Source organism: Artemia franciscana, chromosome 13 (assembly GCF_032884065.1).
Source record: "Artemia franciscana chromosome 13, ASM3288406v1, whole genome shotgun sequence".
Taxonomy (NCBI): Eukaryota; Metazoa; Arthropoda; class Branchiopoda; order Anostraca; family Artemiidae; genus Artemia; species Artemia franciscana.
The window spans coordinates 19,198,300-19,211,607 of NC_088875.1; the positions used below are offsets into that span (position 1 = coordinate 19,198,300).

Sequence of the window (13,308 nt, forward strand, 5' to 3'; positions counted from 1 at the left end):
ATTTTGTTAGAGCTCATACCGTATGAGTTCTTGGCTCTTGGCTCTTCTGGCCTCGTCACAAGTGCCATATGAGCTCTTAGCTCTTGTTGGTAGGGTTTCTCTATTTTTAAAAAATCAAGCATATTTTTTCAGGGTCGTAGTGTTTGATGTGTAACGTAAAACTTCGTGCACTGTACATATTTGGAATCAGCATAAAAAGTAAATTCTTTTTATGTATCAATTGTTAGCAAAATTCTTTTTTATATAGTTTGGTTACTATTGGCCCTAGTCGCTCTTTGCTTATAGTTCTTTATGACAAACTATTTGATTCTACTCCATATGCTCCACATATATTTCGAAATATACAATATTCCAATATCCTTTCTCTTCTTCATTCTGTGTGTTTTCTTAATTTCCCTACTCAAATTTTAAGGATGAGGGGAATAATTTTATGGAGAAAACTATGGGGAGGAATATTTCGCTGGGGGCACAGTTTTCTGGGGGGTGGGGAGGATATCATACTTTCATATACTTTTCATACTTTTGAATAGTATGATTGATTATACTACATGTCATGACCTTATACTACAGTCAACCATACTTTTCGTCACTTGTAGCATTTATTTTTGTTTTTAATTGTTTTTTGCAGCTCTTAACTTTTTTTAGCATTTAATTTTTTTGTCCTCTCTTTCTTCTGTTGGTATTTTCTATCCTTCTCTCAAATTGGACATCATATATTGCACACAACTCCTTTACTTTTTCAAGAGAAATTTTGTAAATGATATCCCTGTTAAGGACAAAAAAAAAACTCTTGCAAAGTCTTAACATCTAGGGGAACATCATGAAAATTTAAGGTGTTGTCTTGAAGCCTCTTCTTGACCCGATCGTTTTTTTTTTCAAGTAGGTTTTTAGCACCGTATTCTAAAAAGGGAGAAGTGCTAAAAACTCAAATGTTAATATATGGTGTAATAACTGTATTGCATTGGATTTGGTTTTAGTCTTTTTCATCCTGATTACTGCGAGTAATAATAGCTCTAATAGTTCAATAAGTTGTTCTATATTATAGCGAATAGGCTTAACAGATCGAGTTCTGACGCGGCTCCGAATTTCTAACTCTGGCATAACTGATACTGTGTATTTGACGCACTGGAGACTTCTGTCCTGGGACAACCGTTCCCCTTCCTTCTAGCTACGCTACTGATACTTTCACATAAAAGGAGGGGGAAAGATACCACCATATTAGTTAGAGCACCTCCTTAAAACATTAAAATAGTGGCTTAAATTTACAAGTATTTTAGGAATCTTGAATTTAGGAATTCAATTGTTTAGGTTGTAAGGCTTCCCTCTATATCACCTTGATATTCGTTCTAATTTTTTCTTTTCTTATTTAAGTTTGTAATGAAGTCCCTGAGCATCCAGTTGTGTCTCCAGTATCTGGAATTGTTTTTGAAAGACGACTCATTGAAAAATATATTAATGAAAATGGAAAGGATCCAATAAATGGGAAGGACCTTGATGTTGAACAGTTGGTAGATATAAAAGGTCAGTAAAGAACAGATTATTTTCAATTCTTTTTTTATTAGTGAAAGGTCGGTTTTTGCACTTACTTCCAAGACTGTGCTCTAAAAGAAACCTTCCAATTTGTTGGATGGTTGGGCTGTTGGAAGGCTGATACGTTTTGTTGTAAAAAAGACGAAAGCTCTCTTCGTGACTTGAAAAAAATATAAATACCTGAGAACTTACAGATTTTAGTTTGAGGTGAACCTGTTTGTGTTAATTGGTTGTGTATCTCTCCTTAAACCTGACTTTTGGCTCAAAAACTGATATCATCTTGGTCTGTAAACACGAGTTATGTTTGCTTGAGAGCCCATCTCCCAGATAGCTCTGTTCCGCCATCTTATGCTGCTTATATTTCCAGCATCAGCAAATTTAAGCCATAATTGAAGTCCCATGAAGACTTTATTGCTTCTCTTAAACCCTTAGCTCCTATACCTCCAGGGCCACCCAGAGCGTTAGTGAAGAGCCTCTAATCATCCTGTAGGTGGAAGATATTTATTTAGGTGCATCACTGTAAATATCTCCCAACTTTGGAATGACACTGCAGTTGGTAGCTTGCCTGTCTTGTTGTTCCGTAAAAAAAAAAAAAAGCAAACTTTCGCATGCAAACCGATTAGGGTTCGCGTAGCGCAGGTGCCGATCTCCTGATTCTCAGCCCTCGGCCGGGGTGCAATGCGTGGTTGGGGGCAAGCTATCCGACGCTTTCCCGTGCTTTTCCCTAGATTTCTCTAGGTACCCATTTGAAGCTGGGTGGACTTTTGGCATGTCTTACGGGGAAACGCCACTAACCCTCGTCCTAAACCAAACGGTCGGCACCACCGAGATTCGAACCAGCGACCCTTCGCTCGTGAGTTCGGCGCGTTAACCACTCGGCCACGGTTGTTCCGTGGTTGAGTAATAATGAAACTGAAAAAAAATTCTATCGTCAAAGCTGGTCACCTTTATATTTCTTTTTATCTATACGGTGCTAATATACATAAATAAATGGCTTTCCCCTAACAGGATTTTCTCACTGACACTACTAATTATACATAGTAGTTAGACCTATGGTAATAAACTCTTAAGTAGGACTTACTACTTCGGCGGAATCCTCACATGCGTAAATTGTACCTCCCGCTGGGAAAAGAAAGCGATTAGACAGTTCATTAAAATCATAGAAAATGATGCCGGTATGAAGAATTATTTTTCTTTCCCATTGTAGCTGTTCAGAGCAGAAGTAGCAGAAGTAGTAATAGCAGTTTCCACAAAAGTATCAACTTAATACCCACCGTCGTTCTCAATATATTCCTGAGGTGTCTTATTGGTAACCAAAAACACCATACGTTTTGATTTTATTTTAAATCTTAATATCATTTATTTTGGAAATTCAAAAGTATTCGTTTTGCCCTCTTTCTGGAGGAATTCCCAATAGGATACCTATCAGAGTTGAGACAAGGAAAGTGACTTATTTTAACCTTGGTTGTGTTGATTACCTTCTTCAGAAGATTCTATCGAAGAAGTATTTATAAAATAGGTTCACCCAGCTATCAGTTCCGAATTGATTATTACCAAACTCTCAGTGAGGTCATACTACTGTACTAGCAACATTAAATAGTTGGCATCGTAGTTTTTACCAGGATATTATTCCTGTCAAATTGGCGTTTTAAGTGTCATAATGCTAGTTTTAGATGCATCTGGACTTGGCTTTTTAATGCTAGTTAAATCAGTCTTAAGTAGAATCTGATGTATACAGATTAGTTATGTAAATACAGGGCTCAAATTTTGAACCTGGGCTAGGCTAAGTTTTATTTCGAAGACTATAAAATGGATGGCAATTGTATGACAACTGTTTTGGGGATTCTACACTTTCTTACTAAACGAGTAAAACCTTGATTGTTCGACAAGTCATTTTTAATAATTGAAAAATGCCACCACCCATTCCAACTACAGTAATTTAAAATACCTTTTGCTTAATAGTAGTCTAGAAATGTTCTCGAAGAGGGGGGGGGGAGTATTGTCCACCTTAGCATCCCCGTGTAGGAGTCTTGTGGTAACAGTTTGGAAATATGTGGTAAAATTGAAAGGGAGCAAAGTGCAAGTGAAGTTCTGGTCTTTGCAAGGCAAAGTGGGCGTTAGCCCTACTCATGTTTGTGATAGTTTCTACGGTTGACTTGCTTATTTATTGTAAGTTCTGTTTGTTTGGGTTTCACCGTTACTATTTGACTTCATTTCCGCTCGTCTTAGGCTTAATGTATTTCTTTACTTTTTTCAAAAAAACGTCTTTTGTGGAAAAAGTTACGTTTAAATTTTTTTTTTACATCTGTTTGATTTAATTGTTCTAAAGGTGAGTGAAAAGGTCTTGATCCATTTTTCTAGTCTTTAAAATGAAACTTAGCCTAACCCAGATTCAAAATATTTTTAATTCAACCATTTTTTTTATATTGGTTAATAGAAGAAATATTTGTGGATTTTTTTTCAGTTTTTCAAACGGTTCGTGGTAACGAACTGTAGTAAGGAGCGACCCGGCTCAATAGTAAACGAAACTCTAAAAAACGGAATTTTGATGCTAAAAGATACATCAAAAGAATCAAATTTTCATGCTGATTCTAAATATATAAGTTTCATCAAATTTAGTCCTTTGTCTTCAAAAGTTACGAGCCTGAGAAAATTTGCTTTATTTTGGAAAATAGGGGGAAACACCCCCTAAAAGTAATAGAACCTTAACGAAAATCCTCCGCAATCCCCCGCTCTTTACGCTAAAGTTTGACTCTATGCCACAATTCTACTTTTTAAAACAATCAAAAGCTTTAGCGTAAAGAGTGAGGGATTGCGGAAGGGACAACCCATTTCATATACGGAGTAATTTCTGTTCTTTTTAAGTTTAAATGTCGCTCCTTACTTCCAGTTAAAAAAACTAGTTTTTTTTTATTTAATCTACTTAAGAATCAAGATTCTGGTTTGCTATTTATATATTGGACCAACTTTTACAGTATATTTTGATAATAGTTGGACTTTAGAACTTTGAATGGATAAGACCTGGGATGGGATATGTGGAATTAATCAAATAAACGGGTTGAAAATCTGCAAAATCTTTAGCTTCTATGCAGCTGAAGCTATTCTGACCATCTTTATATTACAGCCATGACTCTGGACAAATATCAATCGACAATTCCCCTCAATATGTTCTTAAAGTTGTAATTCGATTCTCCTTCGTGTTTCTGAGATATCACAGGTAAACCCTTTTGAGCAACCTTGAATACACATTGCATCTGTTCATTTAGGTCAACTTCCCCCTCAACATGCCCTAAAAGTCTTAATACCTTTAGCCATTCATAAGACGTCTGCAGATATGCCCTTTTAAAAACCTGGATGTATATATATTTTCTTTTCATTTACTTCGATACCCTCCTCAACTTTCTCTGAAAGTTTCAACTTAATACCGTATTCTATTACCAAGATATTGCATTTATGCCATTTTGACAGCCTGGATACACTTAAAATCTTTTTATTCAGTTCAGTAGCTGTAGTAGTAGTAGTAGTTGTTTTTGCAGTTGCTGTAGTCGTAGTAAGTAGCAGTAATAGTCGTTGTCGCAATTAGTTGTAGTCGCAAGTAGTATCAGTTGCAGTCACAATAGCAAGTAAATGCACTTATCGTCTCTGTCACAGCCGCAAGTAGTCTCAATCGCAAGTAGTCGAAGTTTCAGTCACAAGTATTCGCAGTGATTGGCGTAAGTAGTCGCAGTCAGAAGTATTGCAGTTATAATTGCAATTACAAGTAACACCAGTCAAAATTAGTCGCAGTCACAATAGTAGGTAATTTCAGTCACAGTTGCAAGTAGTCGCAGTCTTAAGCAGTCGCAGCCGCAAGTAGTCGCGGTTACTGTCGTAGTTGATATACTGGTACCCCAAGCCTTTTCTGTGATATTGCTCCTGCGCCCGTTAGACAACCTGCATGCATATAATGTGTTTTGATCTAGTTCAACATTCTCCTCAACTCTCCCTGAAAGTTTCATTTTAATGCCCTTACGGTTTTTGAAGAGTTTCACGTTCATCAAACATGCCTCCATCCCTTTCCCTGTAACAAAGCCTATACCTAAACAATGGGCAGATTGCATAATTTACACCCCTTGCCCCAAGGGTTCTGAGGGGTCATGCTACCCTAGTAGGCAGAGTTATTGGACCTTTGAACTATTCGTAGCAAAATGGACATCACAAGATTTTGATAAGATGTCTTTGCGAGGAGGGTGGCAAAAGGGGGCTTGGGAGGGAGGCTGGTTGCCCTACAATCGCTTTTAACTCTTTTAAAGAACGCTACAACTTTCATTTTCCAATCAAATGGACCGACTCCGAGGTTTCCACAAAACTCATTTCATACGATGGAACCTGGTAAAAAATAATGATAATAATAACACGTTGAAACCACTTCACTTTTTACTTAGTCAGCACTATTGCTCTGCCTATAATTTGCAATTATATACAGATAATATAAAATGACTTTGTACCTTATGTTTTTCTGGGGGGGGGGATGATTTTTGCCACCCTGAAAACCCCTGCAGGGATCTTTTGGGAATCATCTGGCAGCACGGTAATACTAAATTTAATTAACAAATGGCTGAAACCTTAGTCAATTCACGCGATGATTTTCAAAACTGAGAAACGCCATGAGCTATTCTAATTGCTGAAATGAATGAATGAACTTTATTACCCTTAAAAGTATAAAAAACACAAAGTACGGAATATTATAAATAAACAAAAACAAAAACGATAAATAGCGAGAGAAAAAAAAATTCAAACTAACAAAAGACAGCATAGACTAATCAACCAGTATCAATATGGAAAAAAGGCTGCAGAGGGTCGTAAACGTGAATAAAGTTGATAGTCTTTTTACGTAAATCATCTCTGGAAAACCGAATCTGAGAAGGCACATCTATTAAACCAAATCGAGCAATTATTTTTCTGTTTCGGTGCCATCTAGGAAGCCAGAGGAGGAATTTGTAATATCTGAAATAAGCCGCACTTAGAGTATGGCGATCTTTCTTACAAAACAGATGGGCCATGCCTAATAAAAACAAAAGCATAGGGGCGCAATAAGCGTTATAAATCATGCACAAACCGTTGCGGTTGTAACGGCTTTTGTTTGGGGATTAATTTACAGTGTGTTTTGCTGTATGGCAAGTACTTTACAGTAGAGCAAAGGGCAATTAAAATCTCCAAAGATTCATTTCCAGATTCAAGTAACCAAATAGAATAAACACATTTTCTATTGTTAGTTTTTCTTCATTATTAAGCTGGGCTTACAATCTGCTTGTTTTCGCACTGCTGTTTTTTATGGTTTCTAAGACATCCATAATATGGCAGAAACTATTTAATAAGGCAGAAACTATTTAGTATTAAAAGCTTTGATTTCCAGCTATTCTTGCAAGCAATAAACTACTACTACTACTACTACTACTAATAACTCACTGCAGCACCAAGCCGCCTGAGGCCAACACAGCTACGCACGCTCCTCCTCCAACCTAATCTATTTAAAGCCTCCCTCTTTACACCCTCCCAGGAAGTTCCCATTTCCTTTAAATCCTTATTTATGACATCCTCCCAACCCAGACAAGAACGACCTGCTTTCCGTGTAGCCCCAGACGGTTGGCCAAAAAGGACAATCTTCGGTAATCTGTCATCCTTCATCCGTAGAACGTGGCCTAGCCATCTCAACCTTTCTTTCATTATAGCCCCAGAAAGCGGGATTGAACCACACTTTTCGTACAACCTACTGTTTGAAATACGGTCAGTTAGCCGGGTACCCAGAACAATCCGTAGGCAATTTCTCTGGAAAACATCTAGTAAATTTTCATCTGCTTTTCGGAGTGTCCATGCTTCAGAGCCATATTTGACCACTGTCATCACTGTAGCTTCCAATATTCTAATCTTGGTTTGTAGGCTTATCTTTCTATTCTTCCAAACTTTTTTTAACTGTGAAAAAACACCCTGAGCTTTAGCTATTCTACTTTTAACATCTTCACTGCTCCCACCATCTTTACTAATAATACTACCAAGGTAACTGAAGCTCCCAACCTGATCAATCTTTTCGTTACCTAAGGTCACCTGTTCATCTTCACTTATTCCTAACCTTAGTGACTTAGTCTTCTTAACATTAATTTTCAAGCCTATTTTAGCACCCTGAACTCGTAAAACCTCTAAAAATTCATTCATTTTGCTCACACTTTCATCTAATATGCTTAAATCATCAGCATAATCTAAGTCCAGGAGCGTTCTTCCTCCCCATTTGATTCCATGGTCTCCAATTGCCTTTCCTGTGCTCCTTAAGACGAAGTCCATCAAAATGATCCATATAAAGGGGGATAGAACACAACCCTGCTTAACTCCTGATTTAATACAAAACCAGTTGCTAACCTCATTTCCTACCTTAACCGCAGCAGTATTATTCTCGTACATAGCGCAAATCACTTTAATGTATTTTTCTGGTATACCATATAACGATAAGACCTTTGTTAACGCTGTTCTATCAACAGAATCGAAAGCTTGCTCATAATCGATAAAACTAAGGACCAAAGGTGTTTGACAACGAAGGGACTTCTCAATTATTAACCTAAGAGTGAAAACATGGTCGACACATCCTCTACCCTTTCTAAAACCGCACTGTTCTTCCCTTAAAACCCTGTCCACAGCATGTCTCAGTCTAAAAAGTATCATATTACTCAGTAATTTGCTACCTACAGAGACCAGACTAATGCCTCGATAATTCCGACATTCACTCTTGTCACCTTTCTTATACAGTGGTTTAATTAAGGTTTTCCTAAACTCATTGGGTACTTCCCCTTTTTCAAAAATCATGTTCATAATCTTCAGTAGCTTATTCCTAACCTCAGAGCCACCATATTTAAGGAACTCATTAATCATACTATCAGCACCTGGGGCCTTATTATTTTTTAATCCTTCTAGTACTGTCGCTAATTCTTCCTCACTAAACAAATCGTCCTTCACATCCAAGGTATCACAAACTTTTTCATTTTCATCTATATCTTTTCCTGCAACTGTATCTCGGTTTAGCACATTCTCAAAATGTTCCACCCATCTTTCTTTAACTTTTTCCTTATCACTAATTGTGACCCCATTTCTATCTTTAACTGGGACTAGTCCGGATCGGCTACTCCCTTTCAATTTATTAACATGCCAGTATAATATTTTACTATTATGCCGTCTAGCCGCATCTTCCAGATCCTCAGCAATTTTATCCATCGCCTCCATTTCACATCTCCTTAGTTCATATTTTAATGCTTTCTCCACTTTCTTTACATTCCTTTTGTTTTCATACGACCTATCGCTCAGATAATTCTTATACAAACCCCTTCTACTCTCTATTAAACCTAAAGCTTTTTCACTAATATTCCTAGTTGCTGTCTTAGCACTCTTCCCTAGGACACCATCAGCAACTTCACAAATTGTTTTTCTGAAATTATTCCATCCATCTTCCACATTGTCAAATTTTAAACCCTCAAGTTTAATACTCAACTGTTCCTGGAATTTTTTTCTCAAATTTTCATCCTGAAGTCTACCAACATCATAACTTTCCGGGAGGGAGTTACTCTTCCGAAATTTCAGCTTTAAATTAACCTTAGACACTACTAGATGGTGATCTTTACTTTTAACATCAATAACGGCACTCCTATACACCCTAGTATCTTGTATTGATCCTGCTAGTCTTCTGTTTACAATAACATAATCAATAAGGTTTGCTGTCTTACCATCACGTGAATACCATGTCAACTTATGGGCCATTTTGTGACCAAACACCGTATTGGTTATAACTAGGTTGTTATACCTACAAAATTGCAAAAGCCTATAGCCATTACTGTTTTCTTTTCCTACACCAAAATTACCTAGGCTAGGATACCATCTATCCCTATTTCTACCAACCTGGGCATTAAAATCTCCTAGCAAAAACACCATATTTCTACTTGGTACCCTGTCTATTTGCTCCTGTAACTGTAAGTAAAATTCATCTGAGTCACTAGTATCTCCATCAGTTGGTTCAATGGGGGCATATACTACTATAACTGATACCCTAAACTTTTTAGTCATAAAATGAGCAATTAGTATTCTATTATTAATACCTTCCCAGCCTAAACAAGACTTAGCAGCTTCCTTATTCATCATGAGCCCTACTCCCTGTCTATGTACCCCATCCTTCCTTCCTGAGTAAACAAATTCTATGTCACCTAATTTCATGCTTCCTACCCCTGGGATATGAGTTTCTGAAACTCCTAATAAATCCAGTTCAAACCGTCTGAATTCGTCAGTCAAAATGTCGATGCGATAGTCATTTTTTAACGTCGTAACATTCCAAGTTCCAATTTTCATGTTCTTTAAATCTTTGAAATTATTTTGGCCTCAAGAAAAGCAGTGATCCCGGATACCAGTGCAGGATGGGGACCAACATATCTTCTCAAGTCTACACCGAAGCGCTTAAGCCGGCTTAGAACCGGACAGCAAGAAGTCCCTGGGACCTCCAGTAAGTTGGAGGCTTTGTGCAATCCTGGGCCCATCTTGGTCACAACATGGTTTTCAGCACTTGGCGATGCTCTTCTATCAACAAGAGTCGAAATCCTGCACAGACAGTCCCAAGCCTATTACCTCCGACTCATTATATATTCATGCCTACAAATATTATGCTACTACGGGGAGGCAGCCCATAGTAGATAAATTAGCTAGGAAGAGGTTTTTCAGCCCGAAAACGCCCATCAAAACAAACCAAGCCCAGAAAATTATCCAATGATCAGAATCCCGTACGAGTGCTGTGTTGTTTACTAGGCTATAATTTCCTTGAGGGGCGCCACTCCTCAAGTGGGAAAAATTGACCGCAAGTTTCCCAGTCTTGCAGGTACCCCGAAAGGGTCGAGGCAGCCCTTTACAGAGGCCGTTGTCCATAAATCTGGATCTTACGCCCTGCCGCAGTTGTCCTCCTATAGAGGATCCTCCCACGATGGCGTTCTGCTTCACCATGCAATTTAACCCATTACTGGGAGAAGGTTTGTAACTCATCTGACGCGTGAACACGGCAGTTGGCCCTGCTGAGTGTACATTTGAGGGGCCTTCTTCCTCCTCCACCTGAAATTATGACCCCCAGGGGAGGGTTTCCCAGTTTCTATTATGGGTATTAATCAAATCATTTGGAGAATTAGACGAGGTCAGAGAATATGGGTTGGCTAAAATCGTTGGGCTTGTGTAGATTTTAAAGATTTGGGCTCACAACTTTACTAAAAGTGTCAAATAACATTTTTTATGGAACTTGGTATTTATTAAATATAAAAAAACAAGTTTTTTAAGTGCAAGTAAGGAGCAACATTAAAACTAAAACGAACAGAAATTATTCCTTATATGAAAGGTGCTGTCCCCTCCTCAACGCCTCACTCTTTACGCTTAAGATTGACTCTTTCTCACAACTCTGCTTTTTAAAATAATAAAAAACTTTAGCGTAAAGAGTGAGGCATTGAGGAGGGGGCAACCTCTTTCATATATGGAATAATTTCTGTTCGTTTTAAGTTTTAATGTCGCTCCTTACTTGCACTTAAAAAACTTGTTTTTTAAACAATATGATATGTTGATATTTTCCGTAAATAACATAAACTCACGTAAGTGAGAATTCCAAGTAGAGCTCTAGTTTACCCACACCCCTTGCATTAGTGACAACATTTTGTTTGTAATACTATATAATATAATATACAATTTGAAATTATGCCATTGTGAAATGTTCTACAACGTAGTTTGAAAGAACCATTAAGCAGGCAATTTTAATTTCTGCAGAAGAGTATTTTTTGATTGTTTTATTTTTAATGTCATAGCGCCACCTACCGCTAAGCCAAAAGCGCCATCTGCCACAAGTGTCCCGGCTCTTTTGAAATCATTGCAAGATGAATGGGATGCTGTAATGCTCAACTCCTTCACTCTTCGTCAGCAACTGCAAACTGCACGCCAAGAATTAAGGTAAGTGTCTCTTGTAACTTAGTAGAACGCCTTTTAAAGGTCATATTCCAAACCTAACGTTCAAATAGGCTTTATAAAGATAGAAAAAACTCTTTTTGATTTGTCGGAGTCTAGTGTTTGGTCATTCAGTATAGTTCTCAAGGTCTGGCAATGAACCACAATGAATCGGAAAGTTCAACCAATTTAGTCCTAATAGGTATGGCTACTCGTATCTACGACTGTGAAGGAAGTTTAAGTTGAGTTGCTTCAGTGCATTATCATATGCAGAACCGTTCAAAAGAGGGGAGGGGGTGACCGGTGCAGGCTGTCAAGGGTGCCGTGGCACTGGGTACCCTGACTGGGGCTTACCCACTTTGATCAATTTTTTTATTTTGATTTGTTTTTTTTTGTTTATATTTGTGTCGGGAGGAAGCGTTGTAAGTAATTTTTCCACAGGCACCATCAACCGTAGGAGCAGCTCTGATTGTATGTTGAGTAGCTGTGTTCAAGTATAATTCTTATGGCTCTTTTTTGTACCATCTCAAATCCGTCTGATGGATTTTTTGTTAAGCTTAACAGACTTAAAGTAAAGTAAACAGACTTAAAAACCTCTATCGGCCTACCAAGTCTCTTCATGTTGGAAAAAGAATGTAAAACTGAGACATCTTTTTTGTTAGATAGTGAACGTGCGAATTTTATCTTAAATCTTCTTCCAAAAGTATTCCAAGTAATTTAACTTTTTTTGTGTCAAAATTTAGGAATTGTAGCAAGTGTGGCTGTCATTCTTTAGGAAAGAAAAGGTTATAGAATAGCCTTTAGTCTCACTGACCGTCAGTTCTACCTGTCGTAATTCAGCCTTCAATTCATTAAAAATTCTCCTCAAGTCCGTCTATTCCTTCATCAGAGGGTTTAGCCTCATTGCTGAGGCAGATGAATCGCAGTAGATTAAAAACGTTCGCCAATTGTTATGAAAATTCAGTTCAAAATAATAAGAAATGAAAATGGGGCCTAATTTATTCCCTTGTGGCGAACCGCTGAAAATATCGAAAAATCCGAGTGGCTCATGATCAGAAGGTTGGTATACCGAGATCAATTACAAAGGAAGCTAGAAAGCTCACGTACAACAAATGGACAAAAGCCCATAACTTTAGCTCCTCCCACTACTACATGATGATCAAGACTATCAAAGGCATCAACTATGTCTGCGAATAATGCCTCAAGATACTCTCCATCTTTTTCCAAATATTTAATGATGGTGTCCAACATTATAACAAAATAATTAACAGTACTATACCTGTGTCCAAATCCAAATTATTGGGAATTTTTGAGATCCAAATTATTGGGAATTTAGCCTTAAATCAGTAACATGTTTGGGAACATTATTGATGACCAGTAAATAATCCCAACACGACCGCCACCTGTTACTGTAATGTCATTAGGCATCATTTTGGATTGAAATAAGTATCATATCTGTTGAATCAACTAACTCCTCAGTCCTGGACCACGATACATAGATAAAATCAATATCAGCAAGTTCATTTTTTAAGTATAATTTAATTTCTTCCGTTTTAGTCACAAGTAACTGGACATTCGAAAGTAGCTATTAGAATAATTAGAATGGACAGAATGTTGTACACAGTGTTCTCAAATTCACTTCCCAGCGGACTGAGTCTGTTCTAAGTTGGGAAGCTTGATAGTTTGGATGGTTTTTCCAAAGCATGGTTTGGAGGGTGGTTGAATATTTAATCTCTCTGAACTTCCGAACATGTTTGTTGCTTGAACCGGGCAGGTCGGGGGACACTGGTTAATGCTGGT

The 13,308-nt window shown here is 37.7% G+C and overlaps 1 protein-coding gene across 1 annotated transcript in view; it reads left to right on the top strand.

The window, feature by feature from the left end:
- Window positions 1-1,371: 1,371 nt before the first annotated feature.
- Window positions 1,372-13,308, top strand: part of LOC136034616 (pre-mRNA-processing factor 19-like) — a gene marked incomplete at its 5' end in the record, with an annotated part of 49,202 nt that continues 37,265 nt past the window's right edge. The window contains 2 exon segments of the mRNA XM_065715900.1: window positions 1,372-1,521; window positions 11,373-11,514. Of these exon segments, the coding sequence (XP_065571972.1) occupies window positions 1,372-1,521; window positions 11,373-11,514 (292 nt within the window).